Source organism: Nymphaea colorata, chromosome 5 (genome assembly GCF_008831285.2).
Source record: "Nymphaea colorata isolate Beijing-Zhang1983 chromosome 5, ASM883128v2, whole genome shotgun sequence".
Classification (NCBI taxonomy): Eukaryota; Viridiplantae; Streptophyta; class Magnoliopsida; order Nymphaeales; family Nymphaeaceae; genus Nymphaea; species Nymphaea colorata.
This window is the reverse complement of record NC_045142.1, coordinates 26,705,880-26,731,030: the sequence shown is the minus strand read 5'-3', so window position 1 is coordinate 26,731,030 and position 25,151 is coordinate 26,705,880. Positions and strand designations below refer to the sequence as shown.

The 25,151-nt window shown below is 38.4% G+C and overlaps 3 protein-coding genes across 4 annotated transcripts; 1 reads left to right on the top strand and 2 right to left on the bottom strand.

Annotated features, from left to right (window-relative positions):
* The first annotated feature begins 116 nt into the window (after positions 1–116).
* Positions 117–3,411, top strand: LOC116255108 (40S ribosomal protein S21-2). Its single transcript, XM_031630865.2, has 4 exons — positions 117–241; positions 1,368–1,458; positions 1,632–1,764; positions 3,137–3,411. Exons 2-4 carry the CDS (start codon positions 1,409–1,411, stop codon positions 3,197–3,199), a joined length of 246 nt encoding a protein of 81 aa, XP_031486725.1. The 5' UTR covers positions 117–241; positions 1,368–1,408; the 3' UTR covers positions 3,200–3,411.
* A 1,993-nt stretch (positions 3,412–5,404) lies between these two features.
* On the bottom strand, positions 5,405–13,425 carry LOC116254674 (ATP-citrate synthase beta chain protein 1). 2 transcript variants are annotated; one of them, XM_031630212.2, is made up of 18 exons: positions 13,194–13,425; positions 11,142–11,196; positions 10,901–11,029; positions 10,676–10,778; positions 10,494–10,559; positions 10,260–10,383; positions 9,919–10,053; positions 9,511–9,571; positions 9,360–9,436; positions 8,745–8,900; positions 8,524–8,652; positions 8,253–8,385; positions 8,023–8,150; positions 7,835–7,940; positions 7,429–7,505; positions 7,266–7,336; positions 6,159–6,443; positions 5,405–5,696 (listed from the first exon to the last, which is right to left on the bottom strand). In XM_031630212.2, exons 3-18 carry the CDS (start codon positions 10,998–11,000, stop codon positions 5,621–5,623), a joined length of 1,827 nt encoding a protein of 608 aa, XP_031486072.1. In that variant the 5' UTR covers positions 11,001–11,029; positions 11,142–11,196; positions 13,194–13,425; the 3' UTR covers positions 5,405–5,620. The 2 variants fall into 2 exon arrangements, with proteins under 2 accessions (XP_031486072.1, XP_031486071.1); XM_031630211.2 differs by lacking the exon at positions 11,142–11,196.
* Positions 13,426–20,081: 6,656 nt separating this feature from the next.
* On the bottom strand, positions 20,082–24,868 carry LOC116255315 (probable arabinosyltransferase ARAD1). The gene is made up of 4 exons (XM_031631112.2): positions 24,631–24,868; positions 23,026–23,852; positions 21,303–21,553; positions 20,082–20,732 (listed from the first exon to the last, which is right to left on the bottom strand). The coding sequence occupies exons 2-4, from the start codon at positions 23,663–23,665 to the stop codon at positions 20,181–20,183; spliced, it is 1,443 nt and encodes a 480-aa protein (XP_031486972.1). The 5' UTR covers positions 23,666–23,852; positions 24,631–24,868; the 3' UTR covers positions 20,082–20,180.
* Between the last annotated feature and the right edge of the window lie 283 nt (positions 24,869–25,151).

Below are 25,151 nucleotides of genomic sequence, written 5' to 3'. Positions count from 1 at the left end.
AAGTATTTTCCTTCTTGAGACCTAAAATTCCAAGGGTTTCAGTTTCACTGGCTGGAAATTGGAAAAACCTGTTCCACGTAAAAAGGGAGGGCCGGACTTAAATCAGCGGGTATGGATCTCGAACCGTCTCAAATCCAATCCGTCAGCATGTTTCTTCTATTTGAGGCCCGGAAAACCCTAGTTCCTCATTGTTAGAGATTTCTGAGGCCTTGTTGTAGCGCTTCGTCGAAGGAGCCTTCGGGTGAGCGTTCTCTTTCTCTCTCTCTAGATTTCCATTTTGTTATGGATCTGAATCTTATGATTTCTTCTGCGACAAGTTCTTTGGTCGTATCGCGGAAGTCTTTGGGCTTTGTTGTCCATTTTCCATCCAGCGGTTCGAATGATCTTGCTTCCATTTTTGTTTTATACTGGATTCTTGCGAACCGGTTGTTGTGCTTATCTTCTTGGTGCGTTATAAGGTTTATTTTTTTGTGAAACCGCGTTATCTTCTTCAGTTCCTTGAAGCGTTGAACCATAAGAGTACCTTGCCTGTGGATTGAGTTGATTGCTGCCTCCATTTCTTTTTCACTCTTGGACTATCGAATTGTTTATATGCAATAGGTGTTAATTTCCCTTCTTTAGGATGGATTTGGGGTTCGAGTCCTTCATGAGGTCATCTTGATCTTCCGGATAGTCATTCAAGGACATTGTTTGTTGTTTAGTTAGTTTTTCATGGTTTCTCGGAGTCGGGGTCAAATTCTGTAAGGTTCCACTGGATCGGTGAGTAATTTGTGGATATATATGAGTAAGACACTTCTGTTACTACTGCTACTTGGAATAGAAAATTACGTGGGTGACTTTTATCTATCAGCATGTTTTTTGGATTTTTCTTGCTCTATTTAGCCTTTTACTGCATTTGCATTGAATGCATATAATGGATTTATTTAGCTTTTTAGCGTTATAGGTTGTAACGAGAACAAACAGTTTTCTCCTGGAAAAACCATATATCTGTGTTGCTGGTTCCTAACTATATCGTCCAGCCAGAACATGGTCATTTCATCATGAAAATTGTTATATAAATCATGGTGTGGTCAGAGAACTGAGTTCACTATGTTAGTTGATGAATTGTTGCTCACATTATTTTGCAAGTTTGCCAAATAAAGGTAGGAGATGCTTTTGGTTCTATACATCATGAAAGATGCATATCAAAGCTGTTTTACGCTGAACTTGTTAAACTTTCCAGTTCATATAAAACCAAAAATTTTCATTTCAGTTTCCCTTCATTAGTTGCCTCAAGGTGGACTGAATTTGTCCTCTAAAGATGATTTCTATGTATGTAATTAGAATCTTAGGCATTTATGACTCCTAATTATTGTACTCTATTTCAGGTGGATTGAAGTTCTACTGTGATTCTTAATTCTCCGACAAGATGCAGAACGAGGAGGGTCAGTACATGGATCTTTACATCCCAAGGAAATGGTAATAAAAATTTCAACCCAGAAACTGCGGAATAGATATACTATTTTTTCATTTTGGCTATTATCAGCTTGATTTGGGCTCTTATTCCTGTCTTCACTACCTAGAAGGTCAATATAATTTGTAAATGTTGTGTTCGCTTCTTTTTTTGTTTATTTGTGTTTTGGGTTTTGCAGCTCTGCAACAAACCGCCTCATTACTTCAAAGGATCATGCTTCGGTTCAGATAAATATTGGACATCTTGATGAAAATGGGATTTACACTGGACAATTCACCACTTTTGCACTCTGTGGTTTCATTCGTGCACAGGTTTCCTTCTGACATCATAAGCAAATGTTCTCTATTGCATTGGAAAAAATCTATCTATTTTTATTTTGTTATTTAGCGTAACTTGGCAAGTTCCTTTTGTATATTTTTCATTACATCAGTAACAGCTTCTAACCCTAGATGGCGAGAGTCCAGTAGCTGAAAGCGTCGCTGGCTTTTGCTCTGACCTGAGTAGCATGGGGATTGGGGCATGTGGAATGAATGGAATACAAATTTTCAATTATGAGTGTGAATTTGAAATGTTTAAGATAACTGATATCAGAGAATTTCCTCGTTAGTTCCAAGCTGTTTTATCAATTTACTTAGTGTACGTAAGCCTTTCCTAATAAATGACAGCGGAGATCTGAAGTTGGTCATAGTTTTGAGATTTGCAGCAGTTGACTCTGCACCTTGTCTTTGTGAATAAAATTTTATAGTTCTCTGGTTTGAAATTAAAGAAAAAGGAACAGTGTGGAAGAAGTAATGTGTCAGCCAAAGAGAGGACATGATGTGTTGATTGTTCCAATGCCTTAAACAAAAAGCAGTTGGAACATTTTAATGCAACCTAAAAGAGAAGATAACAGTAAGGTCTGCAAGCAATAAGAATTATGTTTTATATGATATGTTCATGTGTCATTTGTTTTCTGTTCTTTATTCGTAAGGTAGAACTATTGCTAATAGTAATACTTCATCTTTTGTATTAAGGAACTAGACAATTCTGATTGTTAATTGGTGAACTTCCTGACTAGCCTTCAAACAAGTAGGTATTCCCCAAACTAGCTGTACCAGATAAGAAAAAATAGAGCAGCTCTACTGAAGGAATCTGTAGTCCTACTAAAGACCCTGGTGTTGGTTCAACTTGGTTGGTTGGATTTTGATTGTGTCGAATTGCAACTGACTTGTGAACTTGTAATATTTTGTGTTAGTTATTTACACCGAGAAATTTGTGAAATGCATCATTTGATGGACTTAGAAAAGTCAACTCTTTACGTGGTTGGTAAGCTTTGAATGGATAAGAACTGTTGAGGCTTTACCGTTTTATAACTTACTGGCTTTATATCATTCTTCCTTTGAAATTATGCATGGAACTTGGATACCAAGTCATTTTTCCATTTCCGCACCAAGTCACTTCTCCCTTTCCATTATTTCCCTTTCCATTATTTGGATTATTTAATCTGGTCTACCTTATGACAACATATGTGGTCTACCAAGTCACTTCTCCCTTTCCATTATTTCCCTTTCCATTATTTGGATTATTTAATCTGGTCTACCTTATGACAACATATGATGGTCTACATTTCCTCAGGTTAAGTTTCAAAATTCTGGAAATGCAACGAAAAACTCATTTTTGGTTCTTATTGGGCTCGTATTGCAGGGTGATGCTGACAGTGCTCTGGACAGATTGTGGCAAAAGAAGAAGGCAGAAATTCGACAATAGGGGCAAGTCTGCTGCAATATTTTTTGCTTGTCTTAAGCCTATAGTTCCTTGGTGTCTGGCGTTCTGTCTGATGTTGATTTCATGAGTAAAGACTTTTAGGTTCTTGTCCTGGCAACCTGGGCCTCATTTTGTTCTGATCCTGGTGCTTTGGTAACCTTGGAAACATTTTACATGCCCTGATTTTCAGATTAAATGTAGACTCGTTTTTATTCTGCGTGTTTCTTTCGATTATTATGTATGAGCTGGCTCAAATTTGATAAAATTATTTAGATCCCTTCGCTTGGAAATGGTTGAATTTGACTGACGGAGAGAACGCTTATATGGTGAGAAAAGAGACCCACCTACCTTATGCATGGTTTTCTTGACCTTGGCCTGCAACTTGAAGGTCTTATTTTTAACCAATGTAGCCATGTGGATGGTTGTCATTAACAGACTTGGAAGTCAAAAGCGGTAAGCAGGGTTATTTCAAAAAGGAGTAAAAGCGGCACATAGAGGCGCTTAGGCGGGCAAAGAAGTTGTTGAAGGATAGAAAGAAGGCTTAGAAGGGTCAATAAAAAAGTTTTAAGTGAGAAGGGAAGCAGTGAACCGAGAAAAAAGTTCGAAAAGGTGGTAGTAAAAATTTTTAGGACTTCTTGCTTCGTCTCTCCCATTAACATGTTGCCACGTTAATCTTTTGACTACTTAAGTTAGTATGATACGATTTATATTCTGTTAATTTTGTAGCTGGGGGCGTGAGAGTAAGCTTTCATTTTGGCTTTTGATACGATTCATATTCCCATGACGCTGTGCACTTTAGGAGTGCTAAGTTCTATATACTTGGGGTAGAATTGTTATCGGTGGTTCCCCGCGATCTGTTGTGGTGCATTCTTCGATGGTTTGATCACGTTTGAGAGCAGAAGAATGTCTGAGCTTTGTTGTAACCTTCAACTGGAGGGAAGAAAGCAAATCTTAAACATCTATTAGCGTTGAAGTTATCAGCGTCCGTAGCCTTAATGTTTCTAGGGCATATGGTTCAGGAATACCGTGTTTTCATTTCAGAAAACATTGTGTTTTTATTTTTTATAAACATTGTGTGATCATAAAATATTGCTTTTAATCCAACTGTGTTTTTTGAAGCATGTGTGAACACAATATACTATCGAAATCTCCATAAAGCCTGTCCACATGCCTTGAATAAGCAGATTTTCATTTCTGAGCAATTTTGCATGTTAGGAATTATATTAAGATCAATCCATTGAAACATTTTGAATAGTAGGGTTGGTGGTGATCAGTGGCGGAGCCAGAAATTTTTGGCTCTGTTATTTTAAAAATAAAGCAAATATTGGCGTGGGCAACACAGGGGTGAAGCTGGGTTGAGACTCCATTTCATATGGAGTTTTCTTGAGCTGGCGTGGGCAGGCGCCCACACCTGCCCCACGCTGGCTCCGCCACTGGTGGTGATGGAAGAGTGCGCAACCATATGGATAAATTCCCTTACTATTTGTTTCCTGCATGATGGCGAACTGTACTCTGCTTACGAGGCAACATTTTGAAATCGTCAGTCTCAACCCAGCAGCTGAAGTATTTCCTATATGGACGGATTGGTTTTGCTGCACGGTCTAATTTCTCATAACTCATCTTTCTGTGGAGGGACAACTTTTTTGTTGTTTTTTTTCCCTCGGTTTGGTTTTCAAGCAGAACTGCAGGTCTACCCTAGGTACAACCGGGATCGCAAATGGGCCGAATCTGGTGGAGAGGGTTTTGGCATTTTTTTTCAGCTGTACTGGAGATTTTACCCGGGCCTTGCCCGTTTTCATTCATGGACACAGCACTGTATGAACTTGGGAGAGGACGGTGGTTTCTAAAGTCTCGGTGGTTTGATATGATAACGAGTTGCTTGGTTAACAAGGTCCATGCCCCAACGGCGACATCCATGGGTTGTTCACTTGTTTGTTTCCGAACATCAGTTCTTGGAAGAAGAGGGACTCATCCAGCCTCTGCTAGGTGGAACTCTTGGAATGTCCGTTTCATGTAATGGAAAGCTGTTGCCTCCCCTTCTCCCCAAACTGCTCACAAGAGGAAGGACAGTCTTGGACGGGAGGCTGATATTGCGAACTTGAATAAGAAACCCGAATCCCACGTGCATGCAGGATTATCTAAAAGTACAAAAAAAAAATGCTAATTTCCTCTTTCCCTTCTCTAGCTATCTGATAAGAAAACTACGAATTAGTTACCACATTTTTTTTTGCTTAAAATGATTGTCTTCGTACAACAGCCTAAATGCATTGGCAGCAGGAGAAAAAAAAAATCCTGTTCCGCTTTAAGACAGATCTCGGTAAATATGCTTCTCATGCAGCAGGAACGATAGAAAAATCCAATGGCAAGAAACAAACAGTAGCAAGGTAAATCAGTAGCAACAGCAGAAGCAGCAAAATTCTGTTGTTACTTCGTGTATAGAACGTCTTCCCATGGATGGCGATACAGCGGCTGTTTCAACCTCTTCTGATCAAATGTATGCCTGTACATATAAAGAAAGTAATTAGAAGGTTAAGCTAAATACCAAGCATGAATGGCACCAATTGATTTTGACGCCCTTAGAAAGAAGTTCTTTTTTTTTAAAAAAAAAAGAATATGTGTCGACGGTGAGGATTTTTCCAATAATTGCCTGAAGGTGAACATGGTGCAAGGTTAAAACCAGGGGTTCAATCTAGACTTCGGGGCAAAATGGCTTGGAGCACTAATGATTTAAGATGTGGACATCAAGATAGAATGCAAAAATATAGAACCGGCTTTGAAGAAAAAAGATCAAATAGTTATTGCATCCATATGGTTTTACTGTCACGAGCTAAAGGGACCTAAAAATGTTAACTGAAATATGAGCAGTTATGACTTGCGATCGAGAAAGAAGAGGTAAGAACACGTCCAACAGGGAAAAGGCAAAAGCATTAAAACCAATGCTGCATGACTCGAGAGAACTCACCCAATCAGGCCAACTGAACGTGCCAGAACAAACAGTCCATTTAGATAACCAATTTCCACGATCTCATCAATTTCTTGCTTGTTGAACATTCCACTACCAGAAAGAAGATCCAGGAAAAGTGATCCAATAGCTCCATCAACGTTGAGAACCAGATTGTTAGCCTTTGACAGGGTATATTTCTCTACTTGCACCGCATAGTCCATGTACTTCACAGATGGAAAATGCGTGTGAGCATATTTCTGAAGCAGCTCCACCCTTTTGTCTCTGTTGTCTCCCCGCTTAATTCTTTCATCAAGAAAAAACTAAATTCAGTTGTTGATTCATGATTTTGCAAGTATGCAACCAAACGATTAAAATTCAAGAACTACCGTATCAATATAGTATCTAGCCAAGCCACACCAAATGGAGCAACAGAAGCAGAAGTGATATCAAAACCAACATTATTTGCCAATGTAGCCTTTTTCTTTTCCTTTTTCTGTTCTGATGTACAACCAAAAACTGAAAGCGGACTCAGCAACCTGGCTGAGTCACCGATTCAAGTATCTCCTAGATTTCAGACGTTCCAAGTCAGTCGAGCCAACTTAGCATATACTACATGAGACGTGTGTTAGGATTGGCATCTTTGGACACAAATTCTGCTACAAGAATCACCAGTTATAAGATGACTAGAATACCTAACCTAACGGCTTAGACCAGATAGCACAACCTAAAGGGTTTAGACCAGCTACTACAAAGTACTAATGCAAGGTGACCGAAAGATTTTGGAAACTAAACTATGATAAGTTTAATTATTCGTCTGGCATTCCAGTTAAAAATTGCAAAAGGTAAAAGAGTGAACAAATCATCATACAATATAAACCAACACAAAAAAGTCTTCTTAGAAGTTGTAATAGCTTTGATGCAGTTCCTTATTGAATCCCGGTGCTTGCAGTGCAAGTATAGGAACATAACAGCATATATGATAATGTCCGGTAGCAATACTGCATCTTGCTATTGGGAAGCTTGTCTTTTCATGGAATCATGTTACAGATCCATTAAAATGTGTTGCATGGTGGATCGGGACAAAATATTAATAAATGTAAGACAACTGAAAATTATTTGCTATACCTGTGACCAATGCCAGGAACTCGAATACCTTTCTTTTTCATTCCTTCAACAAACTCATAAGGAGTAAGGCCCTGTCAAACCAAACAAATTTCTTTAGCCGATCTAATTCGGTAAACTTGCACAAACAAAAGTCTAACTACACATCCTCGTCAAAATTACTTGCCTTATCATATGCATCTTTAAAGTACCGAGCAGCATCATCAATAGCACCACCAAACCGTGGACCAATGGTAAGCAAGCCTGTTTGAAATAAGAAAGGATTGGGTAAGCAAGCCTGTTTGAAACATAAAAAGATTTAACAACATTTCCAATTAACTACATCAGATTGGCAGGTAAAAGAGAAAACATCAGATTTTAAATGTCAAAAATAGTGAGCAGAGACTGCACGAAATACAAAAGGATTTAACAACATTCCATTGACTAACTACATCAGACTGGAAAGTGAAAATTAAAGCATCATCTTAATGTCAAAAGTATAGCAGAGTCCTACTTCACTTCACCCTATTATTCATAACTATTGTTACACATGAACCACAAAAATGGGAAATTTGGAACACGTTAAGCCTCACCAGAAACAAGACTTGAGACTAGGTCTTTTCCAGCCCGTGCAGTAACTATTGCATTGTGAGCTCCAGAGACACAAGGACCATGATCAGCACATAGCATGACGCAAATCTGACAAAGACAGCGGGTTCAGCTGACATATGCCAATAGTTATCAAAGCCTTGCAGGAAATACATGGATGCAGGAACTTCACCTCAATAAACTGTGTGCAGTATCTGGGAAGACTACGTTTGAACCAAAGAAGTGAGATGACATCACCAATACCATAGCCTCGTTCCACAATAGTTGACATTGGCACACCAGCATAACATGGCTCCTCACCTGAATATGCAACGGAATATCTCAGGAAAGACCCAATCAAATGTTCAAGCATAAAACACTTGCAAAAACTAAGTGAAGTCTAAGGTGCTCCAAGACCCAAACCTCTGTCATCAGAGATTGTGGAGATAATATGAGTTGGTGCACGAACTTTTCCACTCTTTATTGCTGTACTTAGATCCTCTGGAATAGGAGGTGGCTTAAACTCAGTTACTGGAGTAATCTTTCCTTCGTCAACCTTAACCAAAGCACCAGTACAATGCAGAGGCAAAGCCTCCAAATGAGTTTCATTTTATTTAGAAAGACAGACCATTAGCTGACAGAAGTCTTCAGAAATGTGGAAGTATAGCACACATGAGAGATAATGACAACATACAAGCTTTTGGAATGTCTCTTTAATAGCACCCTCAAATGCCTCATAGGAAGTTGGTACCACTGCACCTGCTTCCTTCAATGCTTGATTCTTTGCTTGAGCAGATTCCAATTCTCCCCCACTTTTAGCACCCTGAGTTAAAAAAATTTAGCAAAGATTAGCAGACAGAAATAATGTTAAAAAACAATTCAGAACAACAGTAAACAAACTAATCAATGACTTACTGCATGACCAAATTGCACCTCCGACTTGAAAAGAGTTGCACAGGTTCCGCTGACCCAGGCCACAACTGGCTTATTGATTTTTCCTTGCTTTAAAGCTTCAACAAGGGAGTATTCATCTCGTCCACCAAGTTCACCAAGAACCACCATCATTTTGACCTACAATATCAAAGTAATAAAGATATACAAGTTTTAGATCATTCAAACAACTCTTGAAAAGACGAAAAACGAAGGGAATCATATAACACTCTAGTAACAGATACTAATCTAGAAAGTTACAACTCATGATTCCAATTAAGCATGAATTACATCCATCTAAGTCCAAAATTTGGAAGTATTAAGAGTTTGGCTTTATAAGTGAAACATGCAATTGCAAGAAACAACAGGAGCCTCTAACAGTCTAGGGGTTGTGGCCTCTGGATAGACACTACATCCAATTTCTGAAAGAGATACAACTTCAAATTTTCATGTTAATATTTAATAAGTAGGGATTATGGTACCGTCACCATCAATTTTCTATACAATTAGGACTTCAAAAATAAACAAATAAAACAGATGTTATGTAAAAATCTGTACAAAGAAGTATCTTAGATAATATTCGAGATGAAAATATCCTACCTGAGGAATGTTATTAAACCGCAGGACATGATCAGACAGTGTTGAGCCTGGGAATACATCTCCACCAATTGCTATGCCTACAAAATAAAAAAATAATCATGACTACTTGATTATGCATGCTCCACTAGCAATAGATAACATCCACACACACCTTCATAAATTCCATCTGTGACACGTGCAATCGTATTGTACATTTCATTTGACATCCCACCCTGCATTCATGATAAAAAAAGCTTAAGAGGTTTTATTTTTCCTGTTTACTTCACCAAGATAACTGAAGCTAACTGTGCCACATGCATGAAAGCAAGGACGATTGCCCATCCAAGAAACAGGTGCTACATAACATTTGCTTACTCATGGTAGATGGTACTCCAGATTCATAGTGTTATTCAGCATGCATTGAAATGCTTTCACCAAACATATAACAAGGGGAGTTTATGCTAACACTAGTATATGTGAAAGTTGGTAAGCTCTGCTACAGAAGCAGTTCATTATGTTATAAGTGCACTATGAAGAAATCAAAAGGAAGACTTGAGTGACAACTTGGGCAAGCACATACAGATTTGGAAACAAATCCAACAGATCCAGGCCGATAAAGCTTGCAATGAATAATGTTGTCGATTGTACCGGCAGTATCTCCTATCCTAAAAGCACCTGCCTGAATACCACCAACAGTAGCAGGACCAATGACCACCTATCATTGAGATCAGAAAATTAGGTTAGACTTGATATGGACAAGCAATTGTTCACATCAGATAATAGAAACTTGAAAGCTAGACAGAATAATAAGTAAAAGATGGAGTCCTGTGGTATATGAAATCACTTTTGAGTTGTACAAGTAGAACAATATTCCTTAGCAATGCAAACATATGCAATAAGAAATAGAAGTCAAAGTTTCACCTTATTGTTAGCCCTGGCATAAGCAATCAACTGCTTAGTATCAGCTTCAGGAACACCTTCAGCAATTATAGCCACAACCCTGATCGTAGGCTGTTTGAGAGCAGCAAAAGAGGAAGCAGCAGCACTGCAAATAACCCAAAAAAGCAAAAAAAAAAAAAATCAATACACAACAGTAAAAACAGTGAAATGAAGCCTGTATGGCATTTACAGTTTATGCATAAACACAACACTGACCTTCTAAAGGATGCAAAGTTGATGAAAACATCAGCAGTTGGGTGTGCGCTACATGCTGCTTCAATGCTGGAGGGAGAAAAGGGAAACAAACAACAACACTGTTGAGAATAGCTTTCTGCATTCTGGAACATCTTTGTACAGATCATAATTGTGACAAACATGACTAAAGGAGATATTGTTACCCTCCATGGACGGGAATCGCAATTTCCTCTTGACCAAAGAATAGTTTCTGAAATCCCTCAGCACCAGGATTTATGATGCCAGCAACAGATGGAGTTTCTCTTCCTAGAGGTGTGAAACCAGCATATAGGATTGGAAACTAAAATGAGATTAATTCTGGAATCATCACTGGAATGTAAGCATGCTGGAGAGGAGGAAAAGCAAATAACACAAACTCAAAGACACACCGCAAAGGAAGTCGAAATCAAGCATCCGCTGAATAGGAAGCTGTTTATAGTTGTAAAAGAGAGCTTGTGTATTTTTGGAGAACAGTTGCCCAGTTGCCATCCTGTCAAATGGCCTTTAGCATAGACAACCTGCAGGAAGGAAATGGAAGTATCAGTTTCCAAATACAATAGAAATCTGTTCACCATGGCCAACAATGATGAGCAAAAGCCAAAAAGGTAACAAAGAAGGCAACTTTTTTACCCAGGGAAGGCATAAGAAAAGGTACAAGAATCTGCACCAGTCCACTGCTCCTCCTCTGGTAGTGTAAGATATACAAACGAAAAGAAATCCAAATTTTTAGCAGTGTCTGCTACAATAGCCAAGATGCATGGCTTGCTATCAAGTAAGGACAAGTAACTGCTACAAATGACATGGAAGCAACAACTTGCATATTCTCTGAGCATGGAAATTGGAAAGACTGTGAGGAAAATAAGGACAATCTCTAAGCCCCATATATTTCCTCTTAGTCTACAGCCAAAAAAAAAAGTATATGTCCCATAGTTTAAGCTACCTGTTGTATAATTCCAGAAAAGCTGCACAACCAGGACTATTGTTTTAAAACGACCACTTTTACATTAACAATAAAATTTAGAAAAACAAAATAAGGGACTTAGCTTTGAAGTTTGAACAAACAGTAGACCAAGCCATAACAGAGAGGATGTTAAACAAATACTGCACTAAAAAGAATTCATGAAATCACTGATCTTGAGGCAAAAAACTAAATTGTTTACCAAAAAGTGGTGCCAAAGATTTTCAAAAGCCAAAAATTACATTGCAAGAGATGAAAAGATGTTCCTAAGGACAGCTCAAGATATTTAATTTCTTGAAGTACGATTCACAATTAATATAAGGAAATATAGAGAATCAATTCCTACGCATAGGTTACAAACATGAGAAAAGCAAGTATGGAAAAGAGTAAGTTTAGAACGCTCTATTACTGCAATTATCTTACAACCAACTATAACAGAAATAATGTTAGACAGCCGCAATTAAAAGAACTTGAGGTAATGATGCAGGAGCAGGAGCCAAACAGATCCAGTTCTGATATTTTAGTTTTTTTATTATTTATCGTTTTCTTTTATTGGATCGAGATCCAGGGATCCATTTTTAGTCTATCTAAAGATGTTTAGGGCTCATAATCAGAGATCAATTTTAATGAAATCCCATGCTAATCGTTGTTTGTGTTTCCTTTCCCTTTCACGTTCCGTTTGGCATCTTCTTTTGATTCTTCCTATTTAGTTTAGGCGTTGATCGTGGAATTGAGGAGCAGTCCTCATTTTCACTGCATCAGGTAATCAATGAAATTTTGAGATAAAGATGTACCCGGGTGCAACACAGTAAAAATGCACAGACGAAGAAAAAAAAATCTACCAAATACCTTGAGAATGCTAAGAAATTATTATCCCTAAGGATAATTCTGAATGCCAAAAACACAACAAAGATACAGGAAACAAGTAATAAAGGCATCACGAAACTAAAGTATGTACTTTAAAATGACGATCTAACCAACGAGGAGCGAACCCTGAGGAAAGAAATCACGAATTTTATCGTATTCATTGTTTCAATCTATCAACGAGAATCAAGAAACTTGATCGTATTTCAACTGAAGCGAGTGACGTCAACCCAACGTCTCCTAACTTCAAAGCGAGAAACTATAAGATGCTACACTGTACCTAAAAAAAAAAAAACTCAAAGAATTTTAAAGTCCGAAGAAGCAGTGAACAGTGAAAGACAAACAACAAACAAACAATCTAGGAAATACATTAATAAATAAATTTTCTGAACACTTTTAAACAAACCGTATAGGAATGCATTCCTATAACATGCAAGTTCGACAAGACACGCGTCGCTTATACAAAATGCAAGTCCAGGAGAGAATCGTCGAAATTCAAAGACGGATAAAAAAGAAAAAGCGCTGATCCCAGCAGCTGAGGTGACTCAAATGAACTCTCCATTATCCGATTTAGAAAAGGCTTCCAAAAACGGTAACTAACACGCAGAAAACTGGACACTTTAGTACTGTTTCATAAATGAACTTCAAGATTTCTTTCTCCGTCCTCCACAACAACGAGCGAGAAGGAAAGGAAGGAAGAGAAAGGCAAAAAAAAAAAAAAAACGAACGAGAAGCAGATCTTGATCTCAAGCATCATCCAAGGCCAAAATCTACATTCAGCCATCGTATAACTGTAGAAGAACTGCATACAGCAAGAAGCAATGACGACTCCACAATTCAAGATCAAGCGGGTAACTAACCTCAGATTTAGGATCTCAGATCTCCGAGACACTGCAGCGCCAGAAAGAGAGACGACGACGAGAAAGAGGAAGGAAGTCACTGGAGAGGACAAGAGAATGGGGAATGGTGGGCGATATTTATAAGCAGGAGAATGGTGAGATGACGATCCAAGAGAGTCCTTCCGCGCTGGTGGTTGTGATGAGAGGAAGGAGGAAGACAGACAGAGAGGGAGGAGGGAGAAGGGATGTCACGTGGTGAGGAGGGTTCACCGGTTTAAGCCTGTCGCGTTTCAGATACAGGACTTCTTCCATTTACGAAAACACCCTGAGCCTTCCTCCAAATTTACATGCCTTGCTTTCTCTTAAAATAGGAACAGCCCCCACTTACCACCACTGAGTTTAGGAACTGACCCGAGTCGAGCCCGAGTCGGTAATTGATGTTATGCTCTCGAGATTGGATTTACATTGATTTTTTTTTTTTTTTTTCTTCCTCTTCTTTTCTTTCATTTGCATTTGCATGTAAATAAGTTTTTTTTTTCAATTTTCCTTTTTTTTTTCTTCATTTTTAATTAGCTAACCAAAGACAACAATTTTTTTCTTTCTTCCTCTAACCAAATACAGCAGTAGTCTTTATAACTGTGTTTTAGAAAAAAACAAAAACCAAGTTTTGTCTGCTTAAATAGCAACCGCAAACCTGGTTTTCGTTTTATGCAGCTTGTTTGTTGTCCTTTATACCATGTTTATATGGAGGGAAAATAAATGATACTAATTAACAGAAAAGAAAGGAAAAAATATGAAAGAATTAATGATGGAAAAGGAAAGAGGGGATGAAAGAAAAGAGAAGGAAAGTGATTATTATAAACGATTATTTGAACCTTGCAATTAGGAGTGAACATCATTCTGAGTCGAGCCCGAGTTCAGTCGGCTCGAGCTCGACTCGACGGTTACGTGTTGAGCTCAAGCTCGACTCGGTTAAGGTTGGACATACTCGTTTGAATAAAATTAATATTCATCGTTGCATGTTGAGCTCGAACTCAACTCGATTAAGGCTCGACAAACTCGTTTGAATAGCATTGATATTCATCATTATGTGTTGAGCTCGAGTTCAACTCAATTAAGGCTCGACAAACTCGATTAAGGCTCGAGCTCGGCTCGGCAATTACGTGTTGATCTCAAACTCAACTCGATTATTTGAACGAGTGGACTCATGAACTCGAGCTTGACTCATTAAGCAAATGACTCGGCTCGAACTCGTTCACGAGTCGAGCTAGTTGTTCACCTCTACTTGCAACTGAATTGTGAATCTTGCTAGCAAGAAGAATCAAATCAACCATATTATATGCGCTCCCCTCCTGCTTAGCTAATTCTATCTGTTGCATTAAAAGCCAAAACCTAAGTCCTTATCGGGTTGGATTTAAATCTGAATCAGGTCACTCTCCACCGTGTTGGTATCTCCGCTCTTGTAGGTTGACCTGGAAGGCTGCATCAGATCTAAGCAATTAAAGTTTCCAAACTGCAGTTCTCAAGAAATCAATCCCAGACTCTGATTATAGACTCACTAAAATGCACCCACATGTCAACTTCAACCTGCACTTAATTGCAGGGTTGAATTTAGAAATCATCCTGTCTTTATGTTGGCCAAAATTCTGTTTTCTCAATCATCATGTGTTATTCTATGACTAAAAGACATATTTTTCCAATATAAAAGCATGACTTATATTCTAAAGAAATGGAGAGTTGAGTGGAAGCTTCGACTCTTTCTTGAGCGGGTAGAATGATATACTCCTGATCGGTCCGAATCAGCGGATGTCAATGAAAAAAATGAACACCATCATTAACTGTTAGCACTTTTTAGTATTTTAGTAACCATTCCTTTCCAAGTGCTTGAATCTTAAATGCCATCATCTGGTTTACTTCTACAGTTGTTTTAGAAATAATTAAATTTTCTCTTTACCTTCATATATTTTTGGGTTTCAAAACTTTCTTCTAATTTGCTTCTGAATCCGATTCTAACTGCATAGGTGGAAAACATTATACAGATGTTATACGTCAAGACCCATCAGTTGATCTTAATTTATGGTCCAGCAAATGGAAGAGTTTATACTTCCCAATCTATGACACATACTACCCGTTTAAATCTAAACAAGAGAGATGAGGTTGCTTTGTTCGAGAAAAGAAAATTTTGGCTCTTTTTCACAAGAAGACTGTCCTTTTCTTGCATTCACTTCCACGCGTCCTGTAAGTCCTTGTTACAGGGCTGCCGTGAAAGGTGCAGGCACATGGTGCTGTGCCCAGCAGGGTCAGGACCAGCAATATCACGGATAATAAGAGTGAGCATAAGGTAATAGCGAAGTTATGAATTTTTCTTTTTCTTTTTTTCTTTTCTTTTTTTTGTTGTAGGGGTTGAATTATAGTGTTAGAATTTTAATCGGAATTAAAATAAATTTTTTAAACTGTTTATATATTAAATTTAAGTTTTTTTTTAATTTATATATAAATTTTTAAAGTTTTTAAAATTATGAAAAGTCAGAACTCTTGTCGGCCCTACCTTCCTTCCACCCCTAGCATCAAGTGAGTTACATAGTGGTATTAGAGCTGGTTTCAACATTCAGACCTAAAGTACCACATGCACGAACGCATGTGCTATAGCACCTTAAAAATTTAGTCTCGTATTGAAAATTAAGAGAGATATTCAAGTGCTTATAAAAAGAATTATTAAATAGATGATTGTCTTAGTTCTTAGTTTTTTTGGGGTTGAAAACTGAAACTGTTAAGGGGCGGGTTGGGATCCGCCAAATCAGGGGGGTCGAGCGACCAAAAGTGGGTCGGTTCCAAAGACTCAAACTCAGTGTAAGAATGAGTCAAGTTGTTTCAAGCTGAACCCTAGATTTTGAATTGGCCTGAACAATAAAGAATACAATTAAAATAAATGGATCACCACCAATGCATTGGAAGCGGTTCTAAACTGTCACTTCAATGGCGGTGCTCCCACGCCTCACTACGTGGGAAGAGAAGCATGGTATCACTGCTCTTCTCCGTGGCTGGTGAATGAAAGGAAGAAGGAGGGAAGGTTGGTTTGGTAAATGGAGCGTTCCACTGAGTTGGTTGCTGCACTTTGAAAATTAATGATGGGTACGTGGTTGGTAGTTGGTTAGGGGTAGGTGCAAGAGCCATGAGAAAACACCATCCCTTCAAGTTTCTAACAGTTAAGAAAAGCTATTGACTTGGTTTCCATTTTATCATTGTGTTGCTTGACCTTTTCCATGGTATTGTTATTCAAGAAAATGAAATCCTTCATCATAGTTTTTTATTTCATCCCTATTCACCTCCAGGAGACAGCAAAGTTGTAGTTTTTTTGTTTTTTTTTTTCACCCAAAAATTTTGACAACAATACCACAATTAGGCTTTTGTCACTTGTCTAACAATCTAAAACCTGAAAGGTATCGCTTTTTAATAAAAAGTATTTTTGTCATAAAGCCATTGTATAAAGTATCATTGTCGCATTTAATTTTTTGTTACATTTAATTTTTTTTACTACCATCACGTGTTTGTAAATATGGTTTTATTTGAGTGCATCGTAAAACGGATCCTGATGTTGTGTTATTACAATCTACTTCTTTTCTACTCATAGTAAATGTTATTTTATCATAAAACCAGTTTATATAGTATCATTTTCTCATTTAATTTTTTCTAAGTGTTTGAGTGTGTCCCAAAATGAATCTTATAACTATGTTCTCAGAATTTGTTCTATTTTGACTGCTTAACGTGTATTAGTAAATGTCATTTTAACATAAAACTAATCCATATAAGATCATTGTCTCATAATACTTATACTTATCGCATCCTTCTAAATGCGATTATTCTCCCACTTTCATAGCTCGAATCAAAAGACCAATTACCTATATGCCATGTGGTTTGGCCCAAGTACGTGTTAGGGCCGAACACGCGACCAGTATGCGCTCAGCTTCGTAACCTCCGCTTGGTAAGGAGGACTGAACAACTTGACTCTGCACGTTTTGCAAGGTCGCCACCTTTACGAGATCGTCTCGTCTGCTTTTAAAATGGTTCTTTGTCTTTTTGGTCCTTCGTTTCATACAATATTTAACTTTTTATTCGGAACAGTCAAAAATATTACGAGTAAACGTTATTTTTTAAGAAGCAATCCAAAAATATTTTAGCTAAAATAAAATATATTTATTTTTATCACACTTTGTATCACCTGCATTTAAGAATTAGAGCTGCGCACGGGTTAGCTTCTGACCGGCCTGGGCTGTTCAAACCCGGACCCAGCTCGGGCCGACCAAGTAAGCATTGACCTGATTAAGAGTGAGCACTGCCTCGTCAGGCTTTCGGGCCTCAACCTGGGCTCAATAATTATTTTTTGTTATTATAATATATATATATATATATATATATATCTTTTAGTGTAAACATAACGGCTGAGCCTGGCTCGGGCTGAACCGAGAGGGGCCGAGCCACCAAAATAGAACTCGGGCTAGTCAGGCCCGAGCCACCAAAATGAGACTCGGGCTAGTCTGGCCTGACGCGCACCCTTAGTTATGAACATCTGACTATATTTGCATAGTGTTTGAGTCTCGTGAGTGCTATTTTTATGAACCATAAAAGTTGGGACCTCGACACTTAGTTGACGGACGTACCATCTGGTGTTGAGAATTTGAGCCTCATGAATTTGTCAATCTCATAACTCAACTCAAGGAATTTCCAGGAGAAAAGAAAAATGTTTCCTGGCCTTCAGGGCGAGTTAATTGAAAACCAAAGGGATCAAAAATTTTTCCGGAGAAGCACTACACCGGATCTGAATCCAATTTAAAAACGGGAGGCGTCCTTCGTCAAGCGTCTGCAGAATTGTGACGCAGAAGCAAATTGGCAGTAATTTAACGAATTTGCTGATAATTTTTATATGACGTTTCACTGAGAAATCTTTTTCAATATAAGAACTTTAAGGAAGACCACATCCTCGCAAATATTTTCAGTAAAAGGTGCTTAGACTTGCGAATCTGAAGCTCTATTACGTGTGATTACAAGTCGATCACGTAAAAGAAAAAGAGAGAGAGAGAGAAAGAATGATAATAGTGACTAGAATGATAATAGTGACTTTGGTTCTTCAAAATCACCTATTTCACTCGGGTCGTTTGATCCATCATAATGGATTTTGAGAGAAAAACAATGAAAAATAGGTGTGTATTAATACTAAACAACAAAAAAATTCATCACATTTTCCTTTTTGTTGGCTTTATGAGTGATCTACATAACTCTAAATATATATATATACATATATATATATATAAAGAGAGAGAGAGAGAGAGATAAAGAGAGTGCCGATAAAATGAGAATATATAACAAAATCTGAGGACAATAAGTCCCCTAAGTACAAAAACAATCCGCAAAAAATAAACCGCAAAAACAGAAACAAGAAGAATAAATATACAATACAATGCACAGAAAAATAAGAGAGAGAAAAGACGGAGCGACACTGTCACTCAGCCGCAGACGGACAGCGGCGCTTCAACCGAATGACAAACTGGACATCCCCTTGCACAAGACGAGCCACATAATCTGGCGAAGAGAAAGTGTTTCTAAAAACTCTGTTGTTGCGCTCCTCCCAAATACGCCACCAAGCTGAAGAGAAAGAAAGAGAGTGACCACGTTGTGGACAACTCAGACTCCCTTTAGAATCCAGACCCTCATATGCTAAACCCATGAGTAACGATCTTGACCAATGTTTTTTTGTTTATGGTGAAAAAAATGAAAATTAATATTAAATCCTCATATGCCTACAAGGATTTAGCATGAGAGAGAGAGAGAGAGGAGATGTTGACGACGCACTAGATGAGATGCAATCATGCATTGCGCACAGATAACTGTTCACACAAGTTGGGCTGAATTGAGCATGCGAAGCGGCAGCCGGCAGATTCATTTGATGTTGATTCTGCAACGGCCGGCCTACCCTAAAATAATTGAATGTTGAGAGCAACACTTGGTTGCTTTACGTGTCTTTATTTTTGGCTTGAGAATGCAAATGCAAATCTTCGAAAACTGCTGTTCTTATAATGGCTGCAGTCCGGTATAAAACCCTGATTTTGATTTATTGTGGCACCTAAGACAAGTACGTCGTGTATCAGCTCCAGTGAATAAAGTTTAGCGCATACAAAATTTACATTCCTCTAAACTAAAACTTTACCTCTTCTTAATCTGCTCGTCTCTGCCTTCACTGATTCTGCTCTCAGGGCCAGATGAACAAAGAGACTACAGAACGGACGCCATTAAAATAGGACCACTTGGCCATCAAGTTGACATCATTTGCTTATTCAATCTATTTTCCAAGCAGAAACAGAAGATTGCAGCCATGTGAAGTCTTGCGGGAGCTGCGGTAAAGCCCAACGTCGTGTCCTCTGAAGGTAACTGTCCCTTCATCAACTTGTACAGGAAGAGGCAATATAAGAGATCATAGTCAGTCAGTCACTGCTAGTCAGATAGTTGAGACCCACCAAACTGCATTAACCCCCAGTAGGGTTCTTCCTTTTGCATTCTTGTCATGGATAGGGTCATCGTAGTTGCATGTTCAGATATATGTATGTATGGAGAGAGAGAGAGAGAGAGAGAGAGAGAACGTTAGAGAAATATAGCAACTCTCCTGTTATTACATTCGTCATTCTGTCCATATAGTGCTGGCCTAAAGGACACATGACACGTCAGATTCTGGCCATTTTTGGGAAGGCAGAAGGCTAAGAAACCAACAGAAAACATCAGTCGACCCCCGCAACAACCAGAATCAGAAATGTGTTGCATTATTCTTTCTGCAACCGGCAAGTTATAGTGCTTTTTTTTCACATACACAATAAAAGAACAATATACAAGACCAAAGAAGAAAAGCAACACATGAAGGAATTGCTTACCAAAGAACTGAAAATAATTGTAGAGAATGAATTGCTCCATGATAAATTTCACAATCACTAAAATACAACTAAAGACTAAAAAAAATTACGTTCATGTACAGTGGCAACGAGCAGGTATTGACACACCATCTGGTTTTCGCTTCTCACGAGCAACAGCTACCCTGATTGCTGGGAGCTTTTCAAAAACCTTTCTCCAGATGTGATTTACAGCACCATCAACTGGAACAGGTCCTATGCCATCTTTATGGCCATTATCATATTCAAAGATCGGTTGAACCTGTGATAACTTCTTGCGGAAGGAATCTTTCTGCTCCTTGGAGAAGCTTCTTAGGTGACTCAAAAGCCAGTTCGGCTTCATAGCATTATTTACTGAGATGAAGACTGAGAACTCCGTGTAATCAATCATACCTTCAAAGGGAAGTTCAATGCTATCGCTTACAATAACCGGGATGCATAGACTAAGGATGGCATCAAACAAACGGCATGATGTTGGTGTATCACCAGCTGGATGCAGACAGAATTCTGATGTCCGCATCCCTCTTATTGATTGCTCACGACCTGTAGCATTGGGGAAACCTTCTTCCATGACAACGCCAGGTTCATTTACAAGCAAATTCCACAATCCTTCTCGAACCAAGCCCCCCTGAAAAACCAATGAAATTGCAGAATGTTCTTAGTACTTCAAATGACAGACATTCAAAAAAGAATCACAAACAATAACCTGTAAATAACCCAACTAAAATTCCATCCAAAGAATCATCTAATAGAAAAGCATGAGAGGGCAGTAGACAATATAGAGATTATCTGTAAAATTTCAAACGCAAGCTAACCTAGTCGCTAGTCAGAATATATTCTGCGAAGTCATGCTTGCATGGGTAAGGTGACAACTTCACCTTTCCCATAGGTAAGAACTAATAAATCATTTTCCTTTTCACACTATAAAGAATCTCATAGTGTGCATATTGTCATACACTATTAGATTAATGGCTCTCAGGTGTCAGGTCCTATACACGTGACAGCAGTCAGCAACCCATATTCAACTAATTGTCAGAGCATATTGCTCCATTACTTTCATTGAGGAAGCTTCCTTGATATGACATATAAGCCTTTTCAGAGTTATCTTCGAAGACAACCCTGAACAAATAGATAACCATATAAAATCATTTCATGATTGAAAGCAAAAGTACCAAAAGCATAGAAGGAAAAAACTCACTCGATGCCTGTGCTTAGCTCCTTTGAAATACAAAAGTGTCTTCCTTTCCTGATCTTCAGATAAAAGTAAGTTGGGGAGAAGATGAGTATATGGCACAATCACATCCTTAAGCAGAGAAACCTGGGTATGATGTATCACTTCTGAAGTGTTCATAGAAGATTTGGCATCAACTCTATACCAACCGCCAAAATCAACAACCAAAAGCACTGCTGGTGCTATCTCTGCCCTCACATGCCACATTGCAACTGGGTCTGCCAAAGAAAATTCAATGCATAACTCAATCCAATATACTGATGACAACAACGAACTTCTAGCTTAACCATCATGTCAATTTATTCATCAGTCAATTAGAAATATAAAAAACCGAGAACAAACATGGTTCACCAATCGTTTAGACAGAGAATTATGCAAGGACAGTACAAGGCAACTTATCTTCTGTATCTTAAAATACATAAATATGGAATGAATCTTATGGTATTTCTCACTCATCTTAAGCCATGAAAGAACTCTGTGTGGACCTGCACTACATCGGAGGGGGGGTGTCTAAGAGATAATTATGTTTTGTTTTTAGAGCTTGCATTTGCGGATGTAAATCATACACGTCCAAATGTCAAAGTACCTAATATCACTTGAAATCTTCAAACCAGACAAATTGAGAATTTTTGCCCAACTATTAGATCACTATTTTTCGCATAACCACATAAGTATATCATGGTTTTTGCATTTGACACAGTTTGCACATTAGGGCCATTAGACAAAAGAAAATGTCTACGCTTCTAGACCATTGTATTTGTTCCTTCCTTACAAGGGAAAATCTATTCTCTGTTGGATATACTGTTGTGCCACTCTAAAGGACTAAAGGAATATACCCCATCTAAGGCACTTTGGAACCTTTAGCCTTGTAGAGCCACGAATGCCCAAAACACAGATTAACCTCACTGGAGGCACAAAAAAGGTTAATAACCTAAAGTAATCCTTAAGTCTTTCTTCTCGTCATCAATCAGATACCTATTGCATATATTTGTGTATTTACTATTTAAGTATTGAAAATGTTCCTAAGTTAACATGAAATTTGATGATCTAAAAGCCATCCATTTAGCCATCTCATAGCCTCACAAATGGTCAGCAAAAAAAACAGTTGTATGTGAGCCATCTGAGTCTTTGATCAGTTAAAAATTCCCAAAAGGCATCAAATGAAAAGTAACCATGAGTTTAAGTAATAAAAAATCATTTCAATTTAGCTGCCACATTTACAGCTTCACACAAGTGAAATTTGACAAGAAAGATTACGAGCCAAGAACATATGAAATAACCAAGCAAGCCTATGAAAGAGTCATGCACTAATTTGCAGTCCCAGTTACCTTGTGTTAACAACTTTTGCTCCACGACTAACTACTAGAAGCTACTTGTTGATAAGGTTGCAAACAGACAATGTTATACTTGTCCATAATCAAAAGGTGTTTTTTTCAAAAAAAAATTACAGGCATCTACAATGGATGCATGTCTTTGAAGTTTGATGCATAAACTATGAAAATGAACCTACTTAGATAAAATAGAACAGTAGAAGAGTTATTTAATCACTAGGAAGTTGTACAAACTAAAAGAACCACCGTTATAATAGAACAAAAAAGGAGATAATGATACAAGAATTTCAATAGAATAAAAAGATAACGATACAAAATCATATTAAATGACCAAGTTTTTGACTTCACAAGGTTCAGACCTGTTAGAACAAACACATGATCCCGCCCACCAGATTTCTTCCAGGAAGGTGTTTCTCTGACCATGTCCACCACCTTCCTCTGTCTCTCATAATCTTCATTCCCATTCTTCTGCCGAAATTTTCCCTTAGCCTTGCCAAGCTGCATCTCTGCACTGAGTGTTGCAAAAAATGGCACAAAGATCACATCAGCATCCTCTGCATTGAAAACCCTCCTTGCAAATGAGGAAACTCTCAGATCCTCCGGTGTCATGAGATCACCCAAAAGCCAGTATTCAGCACTATATTGCTTGATCAAAGGGTTCTCTGGATAAGGTGGAGGATATCCACCCTTATAATTAGACGAAAACCTAGACCTCACGATCTCATCTTCATCATCACCTAGTCTGCTATAATTTTTCAGAGACCAATACTCCTCAAGCAGCCCATAATTAAGAGACCTCGGGATGTCTGCAAGATAAACCTTGATCTCATCGCCAGAATATCTAGAGATTCTAGTGGCTAATGGAATATGGCTTGTGTGGTGGTGGGTGGAAAAGAGAAAAAGGGAGAGTGGAAAGATGCAGAGAAGACCAAATGAAAAAACAAGGGAAGGTATGGAGCATGGTAGAATTATCCCCTTCTGAGTCGTCCTTTCTCTCATGATTGGCAGCTTGCTACACGCTAGAAAAGTGTCATCTTCAAATAGATGGCCTTCGTATCACTAGAAAGCACACAAGATAATGAAACCAATGCTTTTTTCAAGTCCGCAGCAGCAATCTTGCTTCCCTTGCCAGCTGCCAGAGTACCCTTACTTGTTGGAACGAATGACTGTTTTTACATAGAAGAGCCTGCAATGTATTATAACCAAAATGGGTAAATCTGCTGTTATTTATGGAAAAGGATTTACTGCATTGCTGCTGCTAAGAAACTGCTAAATGCATGTAGAGTCGTAGACAAGTACATCTTGAATGTTAGGACGACCACCGAACCAGACTCTAAGAAGAGAATTTTGAGGCTTTCTTCTTAACCCATTTACTATTTTTAGACAATGTGAATAACAAAAGGAATAATTTATCTGCAGCTGAAACAGACACTTATAGGTTGAACTTTATCCGTCACAACTAGATCGCACCAAGTCATTATTAACTTGTACGACTAAAATAATGGATACCACGACAAGATCCTCATTGAATATAGGAGGTTTTTTGAAGCACCCAACATCCAGCAAAGCGGGATAAGTTTAGAATTGGGATTGTGCTCCATGAAACATTTCCTGAACCTGATCCAAATTCCTGTACAAGTTGAATCTTTGGGAAAGACACCTAATCAAAGCCATGCCACTAAAGTAAAGCTCCACGAATCTGATTGCCAGATAAATCTATAATCAGTAAAACCATGCAACCAATCTAGTGCTCATTACCGAATTACACAAAGTCGCTGCCAAAACTACAATCTAATCTAAAACGTGACCCTGCAACAAAAGCAAGCAGATAGCAGCTCCTTGGCACTGCAGAAACGCGATCGAGAAAAACCAACATGACAAGAGCAATAGAAAGCGACAGAGGAGGAAAGCCAGAACAAAGGCATTTCTTGGAGAGAGAGAGAGAGAGAGAGAAAGAGGCTTACCTCCCGTGAATGCCGGAGAGAATGGATAGCGACGGTGGCTTCTAGCCTTCTCACGCGCAGCAACACCGGCCTCTGGTACGGTAACCCATTCATTCCGAACCTCAAAAATGTGGGGAAGCCCATCTCCCGGAAGTTTCCGGTTGGAACCTCCCAAAGATGACCATGCTTCGGAACGAGTCACCGACGGAACCGACTGGCGACGCCCGGCCTTTACTGAGCGGACTCAGGCGCTCAACATGTTTATTTAATGGGCTGGATCAGAGCGGCTCAGGGATCTTCAATCGGTACTCGGCTAGAAAAACTTTGTGATGGATTTTTGTGTTTGTTAATATTATTAGACTTAAATAATATAAGATATATGTTGGAACTACGACGCATTATTAAGATTGTTAGATTTAAATCAATAATTAAAAATTCAATAATAGCATAGAAGAGATTTTTTTAAGAGACTTATTTTTTTAGTTAGACAAGATCATATCTATTTAAATTGACTTGGGTGTGTACGAGACAAATTGCCCTGC

Coding starts and splice junctions, on each gene's coding strand:
- LOC116255108 (XM_031630865.2), top strand. CDS start 1,409: ATGCAGAACGAGGAGGGTCAGTACATGGATCTTTACATCCCAAGGAAA. Junction 1,459..1,631: donor CTTTACATCCCAAGGAAATG/GTAATAAAAATT, acceptor TGGGTTTTGCAG/CTCTGCAACAAACCGCCTCA. Junction 1,765..3,136: donor GTGGTTTCATTCGTGCACAG/GTTTCCTTCTGA, acceptor CTCGTATTGCAG/GGTGATGCTGACAGTGCTCT.
- LOC116254674 (XM_031630212.2), bottom strand. CDS start 11,000: ATGGCAACTGGGCAACTGTTCTCCAAAAATACACAAGCTCTCTTTTAC. Junction 9,437..9,510: donor CACAGATGGAATTTATGAAG/GTGTGTGTGGAT, acceptor TTTATTTTGTAG/GCATAGCAATTGGTGGAGAT. Junction 7,506..7,834: donor AGTCTCAAGTCTTGTTTCTG/GTGAGGCTTAAC, acceptor TATTTCAAACAG/GCTTGCTTACCATTGGTCCA.
- LOC116255315 (XM_031631112.2), bottom strand. CDS start 23,665: ATGAGAGAAAGGACGACTCAGAAGGGGATAATTCTACCATGCTCCATA. Junction 21,554..23,025: donor TCATGTGTTTGTTCTAACAG/GTCTGAACCTTG, acceptor TTTCTTTGGCAG/ACCCAGTTGCAATGTGGCAT. Junction 20,733..21,302: donor GAGCTAAGCACAGGCATCGA/GTGAGTTTTTTC, acceptor TTGGTTTTTCAG/GGGGGCTTGGTTCGAGAAGG.